Source organism: Syngnathus leptorhynchus, chromosome 5 (assembly GCF_054491065.1).
Source record: "Syngnathus leptorhynchus isolate UIUO chromosome 5, UIUO_Slep, whole genome shotgun sequence".
Classification (NCBI taxonomy): domain Eukaryota; kingdom Metazoa; phylum Chordata; class Actinopteri; order Syngnathiformes; family Syngnathidae; genus Syngnathus; species Syngnathus leptorhynchus.
The window spans coordinates 11,201,194-11,222,810 of record NC_141199.1 but is presented as its reverse complement, the minus strand read 5'-3'; the positions used below and the strand labels follow the sequence as shown (position 1 = coordinate 11,222,810).

Sequence of the window (21,617 nt, the reverse complement as noted above, 5' to 3'; positions counted from 1 at the left end):
ATTTCTTCCATTTTTTTTTTAGTTATTTGCATCCACCTATCCATCGTACGTACGCTGTGATGTTGAGGCAAAAGGAGCAGTCAGTCACAAGGTGAGCCCACTCCAGCATCAGCTATTCTACTTCTGTCTGTCACAATGGTCTGATGCATAAAAGCACCTTTAGTAGACTCATTGCGATGAGTTGTTCGTCTGGTTTGTGTCGTGTCTCAATTCAGTATTGGTTGCATGTTGGGATGCAAACATCACGTGTCCAAGACCCTGAGTCATCAGTCTAAGGCTTCCACAGCCTCAGGAGGCCATCCACGCTGTAAGTAGCAATCAGATTCTCATGTGGGTGGTGAGTGATGCCAATTACATCTTTCTCATGGACCTGCAGTGGGCACAAAAGCACATAAGCACATTCTCCTCTAGCCGTATTTATTTTTCTGGTTAAGTCATCCCAAATTCTTACATAACGCTGGCAACCTGAATTGAAGTCAATTATAATGCTCATACATGTTCCCTGCGGGCTTTTGATAATAAACGCAAGGCCTACCGTCAGAGTTTTCTCCAGTCTTGCCGTTGCGTAGTTGAAGCAGTAGAGCACCAAGTCCTCTCCTACGCAGTAAATCCACTCACCTCGCGGGGACACTGTGCTGCACACAAACTTGGCTCCCGACTTTCTATCTGCACTTAACGTCTTGACAGTCTGAGAAGGAACCAAGCAAAGAAACTCATAAAAACTCCATGGAAAAAAATGACAAGTTTTGACTGAGAACATTCAGAGTAGGTGCAAAAAAAAATCATCAGAATCTAAAAAAAAAAAAAAAGCCCAAACTTGTTAAACAACAATATTTATAAAGATGGATTTTGTTTTTAGTATTTGCTTTGGCACATAGGTGTTAACAAATTGCACTTAATTCCCCGTCACTGTGTGTGTTGGTTCAACATAAAGAACTGTATGATGTGATGTGATCCCTAACCTCTTACCTGACCCTGCGTGTTCATGACAACAACCGTGCTGGAATGGTTGCAAACCACAAAGAGCTGTGGATTTTGGGGAAGAGTAATCACGTTGTTCACGGGCACATCCGAAGCCCGCGACAGAGACTTAAACGTGTGGATGCATTCACAAGTTTTGCTGTTCCAAATCTAAAAGATGCACACACAATAGTAATCATTCATTAAATAAAACAGTTCATCATCAGATGAACTGTAATTCAATAAATCAATAAAAACATCAGCGCCAGCACTTGTTTAGCACTCTTTTTTTTTTTTTGCATTTAGTTGTCTCTAAGTTATCCAATAATAATTGTACAGTTTTTTTTTTTTATAAAAGTATTCCATTCATGCTGCTTAGTGACTGGAATAAAGTTTTCTTTTAATGGTGAAACTGGATGACAGTAATTGCGTTACGCGTTCAAAATCTGCAAGGTGGCATCGTGTCTAATCTGATCGCCCACCGTACCTTAACAGTTCCGTCCGATGATGCGCTGATGATATGGAATCCATCCTGTGTGAAAGATGCGTCATTCACAAACGACAGATGTCCATTTAACTCCTTCAGTGTTTGGCCCGAACGCAGCTCATGGATCCTGAGCAAGACATCATAAGTAAACATAAAAAGAACCAACAGACAATTATCTTCAACTCAAGAAGACAATTAGTTGGGTTTTTTTTTTTTAAGAATGGACAAAATATGTCGCTGAGCTGGGAGTTTTGTTTAAATGTTTCAGTGCCAAGCTGAGCTGTGAAATAAAAGCGCCTGTCGATTCACTGAATTCAGTCTAGCTTTAAAGAAATTTGCGACTCATAGAATAGCACACGGTGGAGCACGTGTTGTTCCTGGGCACATGGAGTCTTGGCTTCCCCCTACGCAAATTTATGTGCTGGCGACAGGGGAACGGCTCAACCCACACACCCCTGGAGACAGAAATAGAAATATCTAACTTCTTCATTGTGAAGGAGTTTGTTGTTGAGTGTGTGTGTGTTTTGTTAAATCATATACTTGGTTGCCAACAATTGGGCATGAAAGTAGGAAAGATGGTATCTGTGAACTTGTGGAGGATTCCCTTTGTAAATGATCCCAGTCCAATTTGTATTTTGTTGTAAGGAAATAGCTTAAGAAAAGCACCTGATGGTGCGGTCAAAAGATGCACTGAGGATTTGGTTGCTGTCCTTGGAGAAACTCAGACAGGTCACACCTTGGTTGTGCGCATGCTCAAACCTGCGCAGGCACAGGCCACTCTGGATCTTCCACACCTTGCACACAAAGACATACGCAGAAGGGTTACATAAAATAAGTCCAATAAAATAATAAGGAACCTTCTACCTGCTGTGGCGTTGATTGCAGAGTAGTTGTTCCCCCTTATCGCATTTTATATGGTTCTGCGATTAATTCAAATATTTTGACAGTGCGATACAATGATACAAAACAAATCAGTGATTTAGCCATGAGAGAGTATCACTTGTGACACGGAAAATGATGACTTTTATTATTATTACGATTTCAATACTTGATCAATGGATGTACCTTTATTTTTCCATTCTGAGCGCCGGTGGCGAGTAGATCCGAATCCTGGCTGAAGCACACACACAACACTGTGTCGTCCATCATCATAAAACTATCTTGAGCCTGGTACTTTAAATCCTAAATCGAACACACGTAGAAAAGAGGATAGATTGTGTGAATGTCTTTCATAGACAAATAGATCAGCTGACCTGTAGTGGCGTTTACCTTGCTTATGTTTCCAGTGTGAAAGTTCCACACTTCAATGAATCCATCCACCGAGCCAGAGATTAAGTATTTGCCATCGGGAGAGAAACGGGCACATTCCACATGTGACCGACGTCCAAACTGCACATCAAATCAAAGTTTTCTTAATTTTGATTTTTTATATAACAAAATTGTAGGAATTACTTTTTAAAAATGAATTGTGCCAATTTCTGAAGCACACGTTTTTTAGCCATTTTTATCTGAGTGCCCGAAGGTCACATGAAACAATACCAAAAATCGATTGGCAGCAATTGCATCAATCACAATGATAGCCTGTGAGCACAGCTTTCCAGATTTTCAATTATTATTATTAATATTATTATCATGTACAGTGTTGTTTACCTTAATGTGACGGTACAGTTGGGTTGGACAAGTCTCTTTCTCTGCATATATGTCCTTTTTGCATGGGCTCTCGATGGTCATTTCAGGTGAGAGGCTCTCTGGTGAGTTCAGTCTCAACGACTCAAAAAAAAAAAAAAAAAAAAAAGATTTTACTTTTTAGCTTCATCCTGAAAGTTCCCCCAAAAGTGGATTATGCCTAACTTTATGTGTGTATTCATCGCACTGTAGTGTTCGATAATGATTTTGGATACTTACTCCGACTTGTTCCAGGAGGCCCATGAGGCGTGATGGTGGCACCACACTGACCTCCCTCACCAGCTCTTCTGCAATGGCCCTGCGTCGCTTCTCCTTGCTGCTACCTTTCGGGTATCCCTGCAAAAGGAAAGAAGACCAAGGTGTCCGTCTACCAAAATACTTTTGAGTTGTTTGACTGCGCTGCAGAAACTTGGATTGGTCTCACCTCACGCGGGTCAAAATAGGAGAGTGTGAGCAGGTGTTCCAGGTGGCCGTACCTCTCGGGCTGGGTCTGCTTCAACATGATCATCGGATCGGTTTGTCTGAGGAGTGAACGAGCAGCGCCCACCTCCCTCATCTCAATCAGCTCCATTACCACCTGTTGAAGTCAATTTAACAGGAAATTATACAGCACGTTCAAAATGTACATTTTTAAAATGACTGGTTTAAAAATGACTCAGTATCCATTTGTGAGATGTCTAACATGTTTAGACTATAAATGATACAGAACAGTTCTACAAACAGCAAATAACCACAATCATATAAACATCGTTCAATTAATTGGTCTAGGACATAATGTCAATGAAAACTAAGCCACAATGAAATTTAGTGTTGTAAACCTAATATTTAGACATTATTTCACTGAGTTAAAGAGTGAAGAAGTGATTTTAAATTTCTTCTTGTTTCTGAGAAAAAACAAAAGTCACCTGTTCATAAAGGTCAATTAGTGTGTTGTCAGGCAATTTGAGGGATCCAATCGCTAACAAGACGGAGTCCCAGTGGCCTTTTTGGATGTCTGCAATGAAGCTGTCGATACTCTCCACGGTGTTGAGCGAGACTGTTGTCTCTTCCTGTAACGTGGTCAAGGTCCTGTAGAGGTTGTTCTCCTTTAGGTATTGCATTATAAGACGAATGACACTACAGAGAGAAGGAAGAAATTGATCAAGCCATTGTTTGTGTCCAAACAACTTAGGTTTTGGGCCACATCTTTTTGTAGTCCTAATATTTGTATGATGAATTGCACAAAAATAATACGAGGAATAATAATTCTACACGTGGATCACATGTTGCCAGCGAGTGGTGCTGATGTTCTCTTAAGCCAACTGTGCTCATTAAACCTTTTTTTAAACACATTGTAAGAAAATCCGCTAGAGCTCTTTTCCCCAAAGGAAGCAAATGAAATGTAATTATGGACCATCAAAAGCTTACAGACTGGCGCTTTACGTCAACAGGCACATGCATATAAAACCAGCAGCCTAATTATTCTGCACATCTAATAACAATGAGGACTTTGGGCATTCATCAAAAAGAATGAGTAGCTGCATTTCAAACTGAATAGTAAAAAATAATATTGCAAATAACACTGCATTTTAAAAAAAGATGTAACGTGCCCTAATGAGTCAAATGCATTCAATGAATGAATTCAAATGTGTTCTTACTCCGAGGGCTCCATCTCCACAGCCATGCTGACGTTATCTCCTGCAGATGCGGCAACAGACTGAAGTGCGTGCGTTCGTGCGTGCGTGGTGAGATGTGCGCTCAGTCAAAGCCACGTGCAGCTGGTCCATCCATCGAGGCCCGCCCACTGCACGTGTTACTCGTGCGTGTCGTTCGGCTCCCAACAACAGTCTCGACCCCCCCTCGAATGCCACACAAAAGATCGAGAGGCTGCACCCCGCCCTCCTCCCTGACGCATTCCAGCCGGCCAAGCACGTTTCGATGATGCTGCCCCGTCAATCAACATCCAGCATCAGCACCACGCGGGAACATCCCACGTGTTTTCAAGCGTACACGGGACCCAAAACATAGATCTTGTGGAGAGAAACGTGATATTTTAAACATCTTCTGGAGAGAAACGTGATATTTGAAACAATCCAAATGAATTCCATAGATTTTTGGGGATGTATGCAGCGAAATGTATTCACAACACTTTTCCATAGGCAATACTTATGCATGCATGTGATTTCTTTGCCTTTTTAATAAATTAGGGAAAACAAGGCAGTGCCGTGAAATAGTGGTTAGCACATCTGCCTCGAAGTTCTGGGGTTCAGTGTTTGATTCTGATGATAGATATCAAATGGAATGGTAGAAATTTGCAAAACTGTTGTCTTCATGGTGTTCGTTAAGATTGATGTTAGCATTACTGGCATGTGAAAACTGTGCGCTCACCAATCCTGCCAATCAACATTTTTATTCTATCGAAATTTTTAGCTGTTTTCCTCCAGATTGGTCATCCAAATTGTGTGTCAAATATTTATGCACCATTTAAAACATACCGTTACATTAGTTTTCTTGAAAGTATCTACAATGAAATAATACGTACGTATAATCACAGAGTACCTATTGAAAAATATTGATCAAATATGGCCTTTGAAGGTTAAAGTCTGTTCATTTTGACTGTAAATTATTTCCAAATCGCATTTTTATACGAGGTATACTAAAAGCGCAAATCGTGTGTTCATCTCGCGAGATCTACAACTTAACGAGACCCAAGTTGGCGTTAATTGGTCAATCGCCGAAACGTGACGACAAAGTTTGCCATAATTGGGTGAGGAAGTGGCTATTTCCGTTTTGTTCAATCTTAAAAACCCTCACGTCCTGTCAAGTTCTTAAGTTGTTCCTTCTTTGCTTTTAGGTAGCCAACATGTCAGTAGACAAACAGGTAAGCTCAATTCACTTCTTTTAACCCTTCGCTTGCTGCACGAAGCCTTTTCACTGGTGTCACGTTTAGGACCACGCTTTGCTTCGGATAGCTTGACTGCAAGCACACGTTGACATTGTCGGGTTCCATCAAATGAGCGTGTGTGACTTGTTTTTATAATATCTTGTTCGTGTGGCGCAGACCGCTGCTGCCAGAGTGGCCCAGCTGCCCCTTGTACGCTCCGCCTGCGCTAAGCTGTCGGTGTTTTATACGGATACCAAAAGCAGCGACGCCAGACTCAAACGTGTTTGTGAGGGCCTGGAGAGCAGCGTGACCGTGTTGGGTTCGACGGCTATTCGCCGAGTGTCACCAGTCATCTCCAAGCTGAAACCGCAAGGTGTGTGAATCCAAAGAAAAGGAATCTTTTTGGAACAAAAGAACAAAGTAAATAAAACATAAAAAAAAACGGAAATAAATAAATAAAGAAAAAACACATGGACTCATTTGCAAACGTACATAGTGACCATATTGAAAGAAAATCTAATTAGCATTATTGCAAGCAAATATCAGCCATGAACTGACAACAGCTCGTTTAATGGGCAAGACAACATAAGTCAATGCATTCAGTGCATTTCTGTTAGCTGCTAAATTTCATTTGATTTATAGTGAATCATAGGTTATTGTCGGTCTGGTTTAGTCTGTTTACATTTGGAAGAGAAATTTGAGATCTAGCCAAGTGGTTGATGCTCTCCTACTGTCTATTTTCATAGTTTCCTTTGCCAATGATGTTGCTTGCAAAAGTCTGGATTGGTTAGAGGCAACTTTCCCTGTGCTACACACACCCACTGACCAGGTTAGGCATTCAATATTTCTTTTGGATCAGATCTCTGATAAGCATTTGAACTAATACTGTCTTACCCCCCCCATTTAGAATGTGTTAAAATAACTGTCCTTCTTTGATGTTTGTGTCCCAGCTTGTGGATGATGTTAGAAGTAAGGTGCTGGAGGTGCAGGATGCGGTGAGCATTGTGGCACATGGAACTGTGGACTGCGTGCAGCATGCGGTGTCTGGTATCATGGTGAGGGTGCAGCAACCGGATGAGTCGCTGGTGGGAAGAGCCGTCACTGCGTCCAGCATGGGACTGACTTCTGCACTGAATGTATCTGAAGCTCTGGTGAATCGTATGCTACCACCTCCAGCGGAAGAAAAAAGTAGGTGGCTGAGTGGCCAGGAATCCAAATGTACTTTAATGTGGATCGGTACTAAACAGAAATGTCATTTAATGCCAATTTTATAGAAGAGGTCGTCTTAGTGGAAGGTTCTAATGCAGCTGCGTACGAGAGGAAGTACTCGGTGCGACTGATGACACTTTCCATCACGCTGTGCAGGAGAACTATCCAGCTGGCTGGAGCCAAGATGCATTCTGCTCAGGTCTTTACTCAAATTGGTTTACCATCCAAAAATGTACAGAGTTTTATGGAGGCAAAAGTGAATCCAAAATTCTTTATAAACACAATAAGAACTACTATATTTTCTTTAATTTGCAGATCATGGAGGCTCTTTCCACATCTTCAGGTCAGCGTCGTATCCTGCAGTCAAGCTGGCTGGCCCTGACATGGAGTTTGGAGCAGCTCCCACTTCATCTACAGCAACAGATTGTGTCAGCGTTCTTCTACTTCACAGAAATGTACAACTTACGAGTCACCCAACAGAGCGCCTCCAACCAAGATAGTGTGCGCAACAGTGCGGCCGCACCACCAGAGGCAAGTCTAACTCCATTTAGAGGCAGCAAGAATAGTCCGCAGACAAATTCTAACTGGCGAGCGAGGAGACCCGCCAGCATGTCTGTGATCGAGAGCCGACTGAGCTCATCAGGAAAAGGGCTGGGCAGCGTTGACTGATTTCACTGAGTGCTTGGTGTACAAGTTTATGTAAATAAAGGCAATTTAAAATTAAGCAACTTGTTGTTTGAGAGTGGCAAAGAATAAATACCTTTGACTTGCACTTGACAAAAGAATTTTATAAGTTTGGTCATGTATAAATTAACACTGATGCTCGTTAGGCTTATTGACGTAAGTCGAGAGCGGCCTCTCAGGTCACTAATTTAATAGACCCACACCCACACTGCTTAACCAGGGATGTGAAACGAATTTTTTAGTTTTCTTCAGAGGGCCAATATGACTGTTAAATTTGGCCTGCGGGCCAGGTTTTGACACCCTTGTACTAAACTATTAAGTCCAGAATATATCTGTGTCTTGTAGTTGAAAGTATTTACTGTATTTTCCACATCATAAGGCACTTTGGGTTAAAAGAAAGTGCACCTTATTAAATGGCGATCCTCTGGGTTTTTGATTTAAAGTGTGCTTTATTCAACTATTGAAATGAGTCTCTGAAACAGCAGCCTTTAGACCAAACATTACTTTATTTGACTTTGAGTTCACTTTTGGCTAGACTCTGATTTGGATGTGGATGCCCTGAGAGAAGAAAGGCGGCGCCTCTTGGCGATCTGTTCCTGGCGCTTCTCTTTGGCCTCCTGGTGAGAAGAAAACACAAGTCAATTAAAGGTCTGACAATATAGTTGGTACAGCATCAAAATGTGAAGCTCTAAAACACTCATAACTATGCCAAAACAACATGTTTGAATAGGAATGACATTGGCTGTAAAAAAAGGATTGAATCACACTGTTCATATTGGTTGTAATTAAAAAGCAAATAAGGTTGAAAAGAGAGCTGGAGCAGTTTAGTGAGGGATCCATTCTCTCCAACCGACCAGAAATGTCAAGTTTGGCCTGAGTGCCTAATGGGAGTATTGCACTCAACTAAATGCATGAATATTTGAGCTTCAAAGAGATGAGGCATGCCCCCCCCCCCCCCCCCGACGATTACCTTCATCCTCTTAGCCAGAAGCTTGGCATACTCTGATGCCTCCTCCTTGTTCTTCTGGGTACGCTTCCTCTTAAGGGCAATGCGGCGGCGTTTGTGCTGCAACACACGAGGGGTCACCAGTCTCTGGATCCTGGGAGCCTTCGATCTTGGCTTCTTGCCTGAAAAGACAAGGTCAACTGCCACTGAGAATGCGTGCACAGGAAAAGACGGACAACAGTCCATTCTAGCAGCATTAGCATTGTGCGAACTTAGATCCAACACTTTACCATTAATTCAAATGTGTGCCTCAGTGAATGATCACAGCACAATTAATTGACTGGCAACACTAGGAGACTGACCAACCTTCTTTAGTCAGGGGTCTCCTCACAACATATTGTCTGACATCATCCTCCTTGGCCAGGTTGAAGAGCTTGCGGATCTTACTGGCCCTTTTGGGACCAAGGCGACGGGGAACGGTGCTGTCGGTCAGCCCGGGGATGTCCTTCTCGCCTGTGGGGAGGGCATAAAAAGGTCTCTTCAAGGTGAGGCGCGGTATTCAAGAATAAAAAGATGTCCATTAAGGATGAAGCTTTGACAAACATTTGTTAATGTGAGGGGACTGCAGTTGAAACCAGCCATTGTTTGAGCTGGTCGTATCCTCTACAGTCCTCTACAGTTCCTTTGGCACACACTTTCCCTCCTTAATGACTGGAGTAGTCAAAAAGGACCAACCAACTGGTGTGCTGCGAGCCTCCCTCCAAAGACCAAATCAAGTTTCCGTACTTGGACATTTACTTCCCTAGCAGCACATGTTTGTCTATTTGACATTTATCATTACAGAAAACAATTCTACATAGAATCATCAGTTCAGGTATTTTAACAACAATACATTGTTTCAAACTTCCAACTGTGCACTCGAATGAGGCGAGACATTACCTTTCTTGACAATGACCAAGTTGAGAACACTGAGGTTAGCGTCGACGATGCAGCCGCGGACAGACTTGCGCTTGCGCTCGCCAGTCCTGCGGGGACGGTAGCAAGAGTGGCCCTTGCTGAGGAGCAGGCGCACACGGCCTTGAGTCAGCACGCCCTGCTTCATTGGGAAGCCCTGCTTGTCATTGCCTCCGCTGATGCGCACCACGTAACCCTAAGAGGAAGGAAAGATGGGCTGGTAATGAAGTAACTTCTGAAGCCTACAAAAATGCTCAGTAAACTCCCACCAATTTTAAATACAAGTTTAACAAACAATGCAATGAGAGAGAACTGCAGTTTCAACCAGCCACTGTATAGGTCTGGCCGCATCTGGTGAGTCCTCTTCGGCTTATTTGGCTACACACTGTTTCACCTAAATGACTACTGGTCAGTCAGAAAGTAATCGTGGTGAGCCACATTTACAGGAACCGCACAAATCACGTCTGAGCAACTAATATCACAACTTACCTTCCACTCATCTCCAAGGGGGTCAGCAGCCACCTCGGTGGCCATGCGCTTCTCATAGAAGGTACGCAGTTTGCGTTCATCATCTACCTCGATAAGCTTTTGGCAGCCAGTGGCGGGGAACGAGATGTTGAGCTGCAAGACAACAGTGCATTTGTGACTATTGACGTCACGCTTTACATTATGAAGACAACTTGACGAGTGCGCACGTCAGATTTTTCTCGCTGAGATTCCAATATTAAGGTCTATTAAATACTTTTGTGCTTCTCAGCTAAGATGTGGACCTAAAATGTTCGATGAGGAAAGCTCCTGCAGCTAGTGATGGGCCCTTCCATTACAAACTTCAGCGCAGGTTATTGAGAGGAAGTTAGCTATATCTGAAAATACATTACTAGTAGCATTTTAACGTTTAACACGATTTAGCAGCGGCCTAGAATTAGGACGGATATATAGTGCGAATACGCACATTTAGCAACTTGCGTCAAAGTGATCTCGAGTGCACATTTCTATTTGTGACTAGCCATGTTCCACACTACTCGACAACCCACAGTGCTAGCTGGTGCTACAATCAAAACGCATCCTCAGCGACGAGCGGATTATTGCAACAGTTTTTAGGGTCACTAGTTTTCCTATTAAGACTTCTTTATATTTACGGTATTATTTAGGGAAATTTTGTTTTACACAAAAGTATACGCTAGAATAAACGTTGTACCTTCATTTTGCAAACCGGCCCAACGACGGTCCGCCACGAAAAAGAGACCGGATATCCGCTCCAGGATCTCACATAGTGCTGAGATATTCTCGCGATATCTCACATTAAATATTGTCATGCTGAAAAACGCAACAAAATGAAAAACGTTAAAAATATGTTTTATGTATAAATATGCAGTGCATGCATATGGTTGAAAACAAGTCAAATGAATTCAATTTAATATTTGACATTTCAACCAGGCTCAATTGAACGTCACCAGAGATTAATTGCTCATAGGTATACGAGGCCAAGATAGTTCCTTTCACGGTCACCATCGTCCGTCTTTTGATATTTTCAAGCCTTGGTGTTAGACATTTGACAGTCAAGCAACATGAGGCATATATTATCAATATACAGATATACCATGAATGATATTGATATAGATCTGTATTTATAATTATTTGATGACAATATTGTACGAACAATATAGAATGGTAATTTAGTTAGATGACAATAAATTGATCTCCTGACAGACTGATTACTACTGTTTGGAGGTAGTAGATAACGACGTTTTTTGCTTCCAAAAAACAACTACTTGTTTGCATAGGACTGCACTCTCTAACCGAAAGCAAGTCATCTTCGTCTCCATACATAGTAAGTGTCAACGCGATGACGTCCAATGTTACGTAGAACAGTAATCTTAGTCAGGTCACGGCACAGACGATAGATATAAGGCAGTCTAGAAAAATTTTGCATGTAATGTGCATGTGGCTCGCCACTTACATACTTTTACTGGAGACGAGACATAACGGATTCATCTCGCCTGTTTTGTTTTTTGCGCGGCGGGACGACAACACCGTTGTCTCTCCCTTGAGCGCAACTAGTCCAGACATGAGTAACGTTGATCTGATTTTTTGGGACCACTTGCAGGCTGGCAGCTCAGATGTGGATTGGTGTGAAGGCAATTACCTTATTTATCCAGGCATCGCAGAATTTTACAACACGGTCAGTGTGCAATCTTTGTAAAAGCCGTGCGTCTTTTTTTCTGTGTTTGTTTTGCATTTGAATGCGGATCGGCTTTCCATCAACAGCTGTCACGTTTCTAGTTGAGTTTTTCTTTGTATTGAACTATCGCTTTTGAGACTTGATGTTTACCGTTTCGGCTGCAGCATCAAGTTACACATGTTAGTGTAGAGGCCCTGCACGCTGGAAAAACATCTGCCTGTGTGTTTCTTTTTTTTCATGGGTTTCCCTTTGTTTGTCATTTCAGATCAGCAACATTTTGTTTTTTGTTTTGCCGCCCATATTAATGTGCTTATTTCGCCAATATGCCACACATTTCAACAGTGGGATTTACCTCATTTGGACCCTCCTGGTCGTGGTGGGTAAGTTGGCTTGAGTGACATGATCTTTTACTGTGTGATTATCACCCATCTTCTGTGTCAGCATTTAGTCACCGCAGCAATATAACACCTTTTATAAGATGCATTTAAATATGCAGTTTACATTGAAACTTAAATTCATGACAAAAGATGACACGAGAAGCAGTTTAAACAAGTAACAAGTCAGGTGGCAATGGAGTTTCAGCAAATAAGAACAGTTTATGCTGAGTGAAAGGAAATTGTGTTGAAAGCTAAAGGTAAATATAGAAGCAATTTAATGGATAGGTGTGTACCCAAAATTAAACAGTTCTTAATACAGGTGTAAAAAGAAGTTAAAGCTCATAGGAAATAAAATTTAAAATCGATGTAACCCCATGATGCATGACAAACACATTGCTACTGTCTACTCGTTGCTTAAAGGGGAAGTCAGCTCCATAATTTTCTTTCAAATAATATATTCTGTGCAGCTAAACACAGTATTGTGATTAGTATTGCATTTGTGGATTATGAATCGCTGGCCATTATGCCACTTGCTGTTGACTAAAAATGACATCACAGTGCCTGATAGCTCAACTTGTGAACATTACATGATCAAAAACACAGGCGAGCCATGTTTGGTCATTCCCTGAGCCCATGAGACCCTATCTCACTTAAAAAGTCAAGTGTTTTTCAAGGCAGTGAATGCATTTGCAAATGTACTCATTGCAAGGAAATTTTGAGCATGTTCAGGACAAAGACAAAAAAATGCTGAAACGTTTGGCAAACCGTTTGAGAACGTTTGCGACCTTGAACGAACACCTGACAGACTCTGACCCTGAGTGTTCATTTTGCTACCTTTGCCAACAGCCACAGTTATTCACGCGTGGGATTGGTCTTAAGGCACTTTGATGTCATTAGCATTTGACAGCAAGTGGGCCCCCTGAGATGGATAAAAAAAAACGGCTGGATTTTCTACTTAATTCAGACTCCATAGATGCAATATAAATCTGTATGCTGTGTACAGTCCAGTGGCGGTGCACACGTGTCAAGAAGATTTTTGGCGTGACTTCTTTAAGAATATACTAAGCAGCCTGTCAACAGACAGAATATTGATCACTTGACTAACTTGCACAAAAAACAACTTAGGTGCTTACTTAGCCTTTTTTTTTTTTCTGAGTAGCCAGGACAGAGACATGCACATTGGTCACGTTGTACTAGGAAAAAGTTACATAATAGTTCTATGGTCATGATATTATAGTCTCATTAGCTGCAGCTTTAAGCTATCCTCAATCATTCAACTCTACATAATATAATGACGACAATTAATCATTGGTTGGAAGAAGACGTGTCTGATTTCATTAGATTTGACTCAATAGTCTTCAGTCTTAAACGGTACCTCTCTGTATGTAACAACGTTCGAGAGGAATTACAGTGCCTTGTTCTCTCAGTGTTGATTTTAACCGACAGTAACCTCCTCCTTCCATTCTGAGGTCAGTGTGGATTCCATGGCAGGTTTATATCTAAAATGGATTGTGTGCCAAGAATATTCCATTATTCCCTTTTTGTGGAATCCATCAATTCAATCGATATATAGGTGTATATTTTTATCAGAAATAATGATACATATTTTAAATGCAATCTTTTATGTTCTGATCTTGACACATCAGATGATCCGCATTTCAACTCTTATCTTGGTAAGAGACAATAGAGACTGTTTGGAAAAGTGCCGTCTTCTAATATACAGCACATCCAGTCTTTTTGGCACAGTTTGTTATTCTAATGAGTATGTTTTTCTTTTTTTTTCTTTTTTTTTTTTTACACTTCCCACTGTAGGTATTGGATCCACATACTTTCACGCTACCCTCAGCTTCCTGGGCCAAATGTTGGATGAGTTGGCCATTTTATGGGTGCTCATGTGTGCCATAGCCATGTGGTTCCCCAAAAGATACTTACCCAGGATGTTCAGGAGAGATAGGTATGGCCATCAGAATAATCTCTTGTTACTCCTCGCTATCTGGAATGAGAGACCTGTTTTTTTCTTGTGGACCATTTTTCTATTTAGACAGATTGAATTTCAAGTCTTAAATTAGTATTAAGCAGTCTTATGCTTGCTATTCTGTCACAAGACATATCCATTGCTGTCAAACTTTCAGTTTAATAATAGGTTGGTCGAAGATAGCTGACACCAGTAAAAGCTGCATCACATGTCCTTACTTCTCTTTCCATTGTCACACAGCCATTGTGGTTGCTGTTATTGCCCATGCAGATCTATTTTATAGACTGTCACTTTACTGTAGAAGGATTTTGAGGTACCCAACAGCCCTTAACAGTGTATCTCTCATGACACAAAGCTTCTTTATCTGAGTTTGATTTGCTCTTTGCTCTAGGTCGAGGTTCAAAGTGGTTATCGGCATCCTGTCAGGAATCACTACCGGCTTGGCTTTTGTTAAACCAGTCGTGAACTCCTTGTCGCTCATGACTCTGGGCATCCCATGCACGGTGCTGCTCATCTTTGAGCTTAAAAGGTCAGTTGTCCACTGGGATTTGTAACATTTGTGCTAAATGCATATGAAGTCACGATTGAAAAAGGCTCCACTTGCTCTTGACACTTTCCTAATGCCAGAAACTGATACTTTTGAGGATACAATCTGTTGCTGTACTTTATCGCTAGAGACTGAAGTATTCTCCACCACAATCGATTGCAGGAGTCCATTTTCTTACCGCCCCAAGTCTCCTCTCAAATTGTCTCCTGTATTTTTTCGATGTTGAAAGGCAACCAGCAAATAGAGCTGTGTCAAACTAAGCTACGGAAAGTATTTGAGGTAAAAAAGCAGGATTACTGCCCGAGCGGTCCCATGGGCGGTAATAACCAAGAACGATGTCGTAAATATTACTGGTACAACTCAAGCACTGCTTGCCATCTCGTTTATAGAGGAGAGAGTACGGAAGGTTAGCCAAAGGCCAAGAAAGTGTTTCAAACTAAAATGAATTGCGAGGTCATGTTTTATATAATCAGATTTGCTTATTACAAATCTAATGAAATGTCCCACAGATTCTCTTCATTATAATGAGTGGGTGTAATAACTCAGCAAAATGCTTTGACGATGGTATAAATTCTGAGCCTGCCAAAACAAGATGATAAAAACAAATACAGAACACAAGTGATGGCAAAAATACATCTTTTGAAACAGTCCGACTGTGCTGGGCAAGCTGTTAGAAATGTTGTTGTGTTTTTTTATTGCGAGTCCCAGATTGATTAGAATCTAGGCTTTTCTGGCAGTTTCTCAGGGCCACTCTCGGGAAGCCTGAACAGAGATCACGGCAGGGCTGTTCCTAGCGCAGCCACTTGCTTGCCACTGTAGAAAAGTCTCTTGAGTAAGGAACCTTTCTTCATGAGAAGCAAGTTTGTAGGTCATCGACCCCTTCACTGCTGTCACCCTGTGATTGAGGGTTTAATGTAGAGGTGATTGTTTACACGCCCTCAACTCTCTTCAGACCGTACATTGACTTTACCAACCATTGGTCACAATGTTAGTATTGTTTGTGTGGCAAAAGGGTTTTTGACATTTTTCTCCTCTGTCCACAAAATTTCCCTGTTATGTAAATGTCATGTCAACCAGGATTAAAAAAACAAAAAATTCTCTTGGCTCATTAAAAGTAGACCATCAATTTCTAACTTGTAAACACTTCAACAGCAGCAGATACAACACATTTCCGCCGATGGCTGTTTTTTTTTGTGAATGTGGCTGGGTGGGTGTGTGTACTGTATGTTTGTGTACTGACAAGGGGCAAATGTCATCTTGCAGATAGCAATACATTCACTCCCCCCCATTTGACCTTCTGTACTTGTATTGTCGAGTGACCTGTTCTAAAGTCATCACGGAGGGGTATGATGTGAAAGAATGTTGCTGAAAACACGTAACAAGCTTTCCCTCTGACTCTGCAATTTGGAGTTGTTTCCTTTTACTGTCGCACTCACTCACTCACTCACCATGACTGCTCTTCCGACATCAAGTCTTCTATTGTTCAACGTGATAATAATTCTTGACATTATCTTTGGTGCCAGTCATTCACGGAGGCGGCTTGTTTTTGTTGGGTGAGAATTCCTCCTGCCCTATTCTGACTTTGCCCTTTGTTACGTACGTGATATGTTGTTGTTTGTTTGCCTTTTACAGTGCGACTAATTTCCCCTCATTTGCGTCACATCCACCAGGAAGCACAATAAGTGATGTAAATAACATTCCATTCTACTATGAAATGACTAATCGTTAGGGCAATAACCTGAAACATAGGTTAATTAATTCGACAAAAAATATAAATGACCTATAAAAAAAGGACTTTGGCATAGATATAGATCTTTGTGTCTTTGAATGAGATACCCTCAAGGGGGAAGTCGAGTAAAAACTGTAATATAAGTTATGTATTTGACCAAGTATGTGTGCGTATACATATGTATGATTTATAGGCCCACACTTTTCTGAGCACGGTATTCCAATTAATTCTGCATTTGTGGATTATAAATTAAGCAGTTAAAATCTCAAGGGGTCACCATATTGCTTTGTACTCTCCACTTGCCCTTTGATTGATGAAATTCATTATCCCTCGAAATAATCAAATTTAACACGGTTGTTGTTGCTTTGAATACTGAGAAATAAAGAAGCCTATGGAGATGAAAGGAATGCAAATAGCTTACTGCAAATTGGGTGTGAAAGCAATCTTCACGAATAATAATAATAATAATAATAATGAAGTTTTTTGGTTCTGTATGTTGTCAGTACATCATTCTTTCATGAAGTCTCCTTGTCACTTCCCATTTTTCCTCCCTCCAGATTTTTATTAAGCCTCCACCCAAGATAGACCACTTATCTCTACCTCCAACTGTCACGCGTTCATGAATTTCACCAGCAGCCCCCTCCTCAAAACAAGTCCTGGTGCTGCTTCTTATCTTGCATGCTTCTGTCCTAGCTGATAGTCACTGTATTAGAGACTTACCTCTGAGAACTAATGGATCTGGCACATTTGCTTTGTTGGAAGGAAGTGCTTGTAGCGGTTGACATGTCCTAAAAGCCACGCTAGATGCTGCTGACTGGCTTTTGGCAGACGTTATCCGATGTGACATAACGGAAGACATTTCCCTTTGGGAGGAAGTATCACAAGCCAGCTAATCTACAGTGTTTCCTTTTGCCCGAGAGTAGCCTCTCCGATCTGCCAAAACTCTTCAAGTAGTAGACGAATTCATAATTAACGGAAGAACATTACTGCAGCTTACGTGTCCTTTCATGCTCTCGTGATCAAAATGTTGCATCATTTTTTAGTGTGGTGCACCTGATATACTTGTCAGAATTTCAAATCACATTTAAAATCAAGATTCATCAGCGTTTTTGTCCATACAGTAAATCTTTGTGCATCTCAGCCTACTTGCATAAAAAAAAGGAAGACATTCACAAAATACGCAGTACAATGTTTAAAAAATACATGACCAGTTATAGATTGCCAGTTAGCGAATAAAGCACAATACATAGGCAGTTGTAAAATTTGAAAAAATATGAAAGTCTAAATAATCTAAATGATTTGAATGGAAGAAAACGGAACATGCATTGTTAGGTAAAGGAAAACAAATAAATAGTTTCATAACTTTAAACGGTGTGCTTAAATTAACTTACTCTGGAAGTGAGACACCTCATCTCATGTCATACTTGGCCAATGGCTATTACAAATTTGGATGCCATGGCGACGAAGAAGATCCCTTGGTGGCCACCAATTTGAATCCCCAGTGTAAAAAAGAAAAAAAAAAAAAGAGTGTGAATTGCAAAGCAAATGTGACCCCACCAAGGTCGTACGGATTTTAATTTTCTTCATCATTGAATTACACTTATTAATTAATATTCCGATCTATGTATGTGGCACATATGTACATCCTACTAATTTGAGGCTAACACCATTAGATTTAGCGAATTTATGAGTCCAACAAAACTCAATGACCAAACCAAATTCAGGAGGCTGAAAAAAGTGTGAGAATGACCATGGGAAATTAGCAATGACATTAAGAGCAAGATATTGTGATATAACACCACAAAACAATGACCTGTCAAGAACCTAATGAAACCAGGAAATGTGCTTGAAGCAATTCACTTCATTTTCAAGTAGTAGTAAAAAACTTTGTCTCAACATTTTTTGGGGGGAGCGTCACCTCAATGTTAATTTCTCCTCGAAGCGAAGCTTGTCAGTGAGCATGAGTGCGTCACAGTGACTGCCATTCAGCCAGCAGCGGGCTTATGAGTGTATGCAATGTGCATGCTTAAGGACACAACTAAGAATAGTTTTGTATGAACAGCATTGTGGATTAGTCTCAGGGTCACTGACTTGGTGCAAGGACACATGTATATGCAGAGAACTAGATCAGAGGATCTAGTATGCTCTCTTCTAAATATGAAAATATATATAAAAAAAAAAAAAACTATATTGAGAAGTGTGATGTTAGCTTGTCGTTAAACACTCAAGAATGGACAGTAAAAATGGAGCAGTTAACACAGCTGGGAGGTCTGAGAACCATCTGGGAGATTTGTCAAGCAGGAACACAAAGCTCGGTGTTGTCTGAAACACACCACCCATGTCTGTATGCTTTGAAAATGATTCCAAAGAGAGATTGTTTACAAATTGCAAAAGATTGCTTTTAGAAATCAGCAAGTCACTTGGGGCAATAACTTAACAAGCCATATAGTTCCTGCAGAAACAGTCAATGTTGTTGTTTTTTTGTCACAGGTGTGAAAACCCACGCGTGTTCAAGCTGGGTCTGATCTCAGGGATCTGGTGGGCTCTAGCTCTGCTGTGCTGGCTCAGCGACAGGATTTTCTGTGAAATGTGGTCATCTGTCAACTTTCCCTATCTACACTGTGCTTGGTAAGTTCACCTAACAGCACACAAGAAACCAAAACAACTATATGAGTTTGGGAGTTGTAACATTTCTTGTTGTTTTGAAATGCATGATGTATTCTGTAATCATTCGTTAATTCTAAAATACTTGGTTTACACACAAAAAGGGCAATTTTATGTGGCACAATAATTACTCAACAAATACAAATGTATTAAGAAAAAAACCTAACATTGAACCTAATCAAACTAAACTGAAGAATTTGTGAAAAATGAAAGCTAACATAATTACTATAAAAACGAATTAAAAGTAACTGAATTAAAAACAAAAGTGGAACAACAGCAAAGCAAAAATTGTAAAAAATCAACAATTCTTATAAACCCTGCAGTGGTTGTCTGTCTCTGTGCCTCAGCTCTGAAACGATCAGTTTGAGCTTGCTTCGTTCCCACCTGTAACCCTCAACGGAATAAGATATCGATGTTTTTATTTACAAGCGACTAGCGAGTCGGTTCTTGTACTTGTCTCTGTTCTATTCACAATTGTCTCTCTTGCAGGCACATCCTCATTTGTCTGGCTTCCTACTTGGGTTGCGTCTGCTTCGCCTACTTTGACGTTGCTAGCGAGGCCCCGGAGCGAGGTCCAGTCATTATGTTCTGGCCCAATGAGAAATGGGCCTTCATTGGCGTTCCCTACGTTTCATTCCTCTTTGTCCACAAGAAATCTGCGATCAAGGTGACGTAAGGTGATCCATGACTGCCCAGCTGGTTGCACTTTAACATTTCTCACCAGGCCGTGTCCCTACAAGATTCATCGCCCGGGACCAGTTGCCTCCATTAAGTATTTTGGATTGGATCACAAAAGTGGTATTTATTACCTGCAGTTTATTCTGAAGCACAGTCAAAAGAACAAACGTGCCACAAACAACGTAACTTGGGGACATTTCTGATGGCTTCCTACGATGAGCGTTTTAAACATACCATGGAGCTTGCCAGGAAGAGCATGTGATATGATATTATTATGTATGATGCATTTTCCGCTTTATTAAATGTGTTGCACATGGTGTGGTAACTCCAAAAAACATCAATGTTTAGTATTTAGTATTGCCTTGACAAAACTCCCTGCATCTAATCGGTGCATTCTGGCCGTTATGAAAGCAGCATTGCTGACAAGAATGCACTGGATACACCAACTGTGATTATTACATCATAGAAAACCAGCTGCTCAGAGTTCACTGCAACTCCTCCAGTGATGTCTTTATTACCAGCATGATAATGTGGTTGACTGGAATCGTACTCTTTTACTTTATTAACTAATGATGTCTTTGTATGTTAATGAATGAAGAGCCATATAACCAAAATGTAAAAAAAAAAAAAAAAAAGTGAATGTTGACATCAAAATGGATTGGATTGAGGAATGGACAAACAGAAATTCACTATCATAACATTTCAGGTCAAGCATCAGTATTTTATTGTAATTGTTAAGCTGTAGGTAACTTTCAAAATGCTTTTGTTACTTATGTTTGAAGTGTTTTTTTATTTTTATTTTATTTAACAGCAGAAATCTCAACTCATTTCTTGTTTTCTGGAGTTTGTTTATTCAGTCCAGACACACAATGTTTGACTATAAGCTTCGAAAATGTATGAGAATTGCGCGCAAAGCCTAAAATCATACTGGATAGTGTGTTGCAGAAGAAAACCAAAATGTAAAACTCTCTTGTAAACATGGTACAGCATATAATTGTTTGCTGTGTTGGTATTTATTTTCACTTAAGGGAAGCAGAGTTGTCTTATTTCCCCTAAGTCACAAACTGATTTATTTATTAAATTACAGTTCATAAAAGATTTACATATTTTTTATGTCCAGTTTAAGGCTGATTATTTTGCCCAAAATCATCTGTGTTGAATTTGAAAAGGGAACCGTGGGTGCTAAAAAGCTTGAGCTAAAAAGAAACAAATGCTTCACCTCAAATGATTGTATTCCATGTGAGAAAACGGCCTCAAGCGAGACAGAACTCACATGCGCACGAGTGGTCAAATGAAGGTTTTCCACAGAAACTGTAGTTTTGACATTACAGTGATATTTAAACCCCCCAATAATTTAAATAACAGCATCTTTACTATGAATGGTTTTGATATTGCATGTACATTTGTATTGCCAAATACTATATTTTTATTGTATCTTCCAGAAATACAGTATTGCCAATGTGAACAATGTCTCATTATGAAGCTGAAGAATACATGATTGTGTATTTTCACTTATGTTGATCTTTTTTTTCCCCCCATTGTAACGCAGACCGCAGCACAGAATTATTTATTTTCATAATTTATGCTGTTTTGTAAACAAACATTTGGAATAGGTTATGATATTGGTACTTTATTATATGCAATAAATGGAGCCAATGATGACTACCACATCCTTT

The 21,617-nt window shown here is 40.5% G+C and overlaps 4 protein-coding genes across 5 annotated transcripts; 2 read left to right on the top strand and 2 right to left on the bottom strand.

Annotated features, from left to right (window-relative positions):
- Window positions 1-50: 50 nt before the first annotated feature.
- Window positions 51-4,425, bottom strand: LOC147056913 (WD40 repeat-containing protein SMU1-like). The gene is made up of 11 exons (XM_085911789.1): window positions 4,039-4,425; window positions 3,558-3,710; window positions 3,353-3,469; window positions 3,098-3,217; window positions 2,717-2,836; window positions 2,513-2,629; window positions 2,114-2,241; window positions 1,448-1,574; window positions 970-1,131; window positions 536-688; window positions 51-370 (listed from the first exon to the last, which is right to left on the bottom strand). The coding sequence occupies exons 1-11, from the start codon at window positions 4,231-4,233 to the stop codon at window positions 272-274; spliced, it is 1,491 nt and encodes a 496-aa protein (XP_085767915.1). The 5' UTR covers window positions 4,234-4,425; the 3' UTR covers window positions 51-271.
- Window positions 4,426-5,835: 1,410 nt separating this feature from the next.
- LOC147056912 (perilipin-2-like) lies at window positions 5,836-7,929 on the top strand. Of its 2 annotated transcripts, XM_085911787.1 has the most exons (7): window positions 5,836-5,993; window positions 6,174-6,369; window positions 6,743-6,825; window positions 6,947-7,184; window positions 7,271-7,404; window positions 7,521-7,548; window positions 7,657-7,929. In XM_085911787.1, the coding sequence occupies exons 1-7, from the start codon at window positions 5,976-5,978 to the stop codon at window positions 7,872-7,874; spliced, it is 915 nt and encodes a 304-aa protein (XP_085767913.1). In that variant the 5' UTR covers window positions 5,836-5,975; the 3' UTR covers window positions 7,875-7,929. The 2 variants fall into 2 exon arrangements, with proteins under 2 accessions (XP_085767913.1, XP_085767912.1); XM_085911786.1 differs by having other exon boundaries at window positions 7,521-7,929.
- A 447-nt stretch (window positions 7,930-8,376) lies between these two features.
- Window positions 8,377-11,053, bottom strand: rps6 (ribosomal protein S6). The gene is made up of 6 exons (XM_085911788.1): window positions 10,988-11,053; window positions 10,279-10,410; window positions 9,775-9,985; window positions 9,202-9,348; window positions 8,860-9,017; window positions 8,377-8,506 (listed from the first exon to the last, which is right to left on the bottom strand). Exons 1-6 carry the CDS (start codon window positions 10,991-10,993, stop codon window positions 8,411-8,413), a joined length of 750 nt encoding a protein of 249 aa, XP_085767914.1. The 5' UTR covers window positions 10,994-11,053; the 3' UTR covers window positions 8,377-8,410.
- A 611-nt stretch (window positions 11,054-11,664) lies between these two features.
- acer2 (alkaline ceramidase 2) lies at window positions 11,665-20,627 on the top strand. The gene is made up of 6 exons (XM_085911900.1): window positions 11,665-11,971; window positions 12,237-12,351; window positions 14,161-14,302; window positions 14,715-14,852; window positions 19,090-19,227; window positions 19,753-20,627. Exons 1-6 carry the CDS (start codon window positions 11,726-11,728, stop codon window positions 19,937-19,939), a joined length of 966 nt encoding a protein of 321 aa, XP_085768026.1. The 5' UTR covers window positions 11,665-11,725; the 3' UTR covers window positions 19,940-20,627.
- Window positions 20,628-21,617: the final 990 nt, after the last annotated feature.

Bases quoted from the DNA above. Each gene is read 5' to 3' on its own strand.
- LOC147056913 (XM_085911789.1), bottom strand. From the start codon at position 4,233: ATGCAATACCTAAAGGAGAACAACCTCTACAGGACCTTGACCACGTTA. The intron at 1,575-2,113 runs GTGCTTTTCTTA...TGTCTTGCTCAG, and splicing joins TCTTTTGACCGCACCATCAG to GATCCATGAGCTGCGTTCGG. The intron at 689-969 runs GTAAGAGGTTAG...GTTCCTTCTCAG, and splicing joins TCATGAACACGCAGGGTCAG to ACTGTCAAGACGTTAAGTGC.
- LOC147056912 (XM_085911786.1), top strand. The intron at 6,370-6,742 runs GTGTGTGAATCC...CTATTTTCATAG, and splicing joins CTCCAAGCTGAAACCGCAAG to TTTCCTTTGCCAATGATGTT. The intron at 7,405-7,520 runs GTCTTTACTCAA...TTTAATTTGCAG, and splicing joins CCAAGATGCATTCTGCTCAG to ATCATGGAGGCTCTTTCCAC.
- rps6 (XM_085911788.1), bottom strand. The intron at 9,349-9,774 runs GTAATGTCTCGC...CCCTCCCCACAG, and splicing joins CTTGGTCATTGTCAAGAAAG to GCGAGAAGGACATCCCCGGG. The intron at 9,018-9,201 runs GTTGGTCAGTCT...TTGTCTTTTCAG, and splicing joins GAGACCCCTGACTAAAGAAG to GCAAGAAGCCAAGATCGAAG.
- acer2 (XM_085911900.1), top strand. From the start codon at position 11,726: ATGTGCATGTGGCTCGCCACTTACATACTTTTACTGGAGACGAGACAT. The intron at 12,352-14,160 runs GTAAGTTGGCTT...TTCCCACTGTAG, and splicing joins GACCCTCCTGGTCGTGGTGG to GTATTGGATCCACATACTTT. The intron at 14,853-19,089 runs GTCAGTTGTCCA...TTTTTGTCACAG, and splicing joins CTCATCTTTGAGCTTAAAAG to GTGTGAAAACCCACGCGTGT.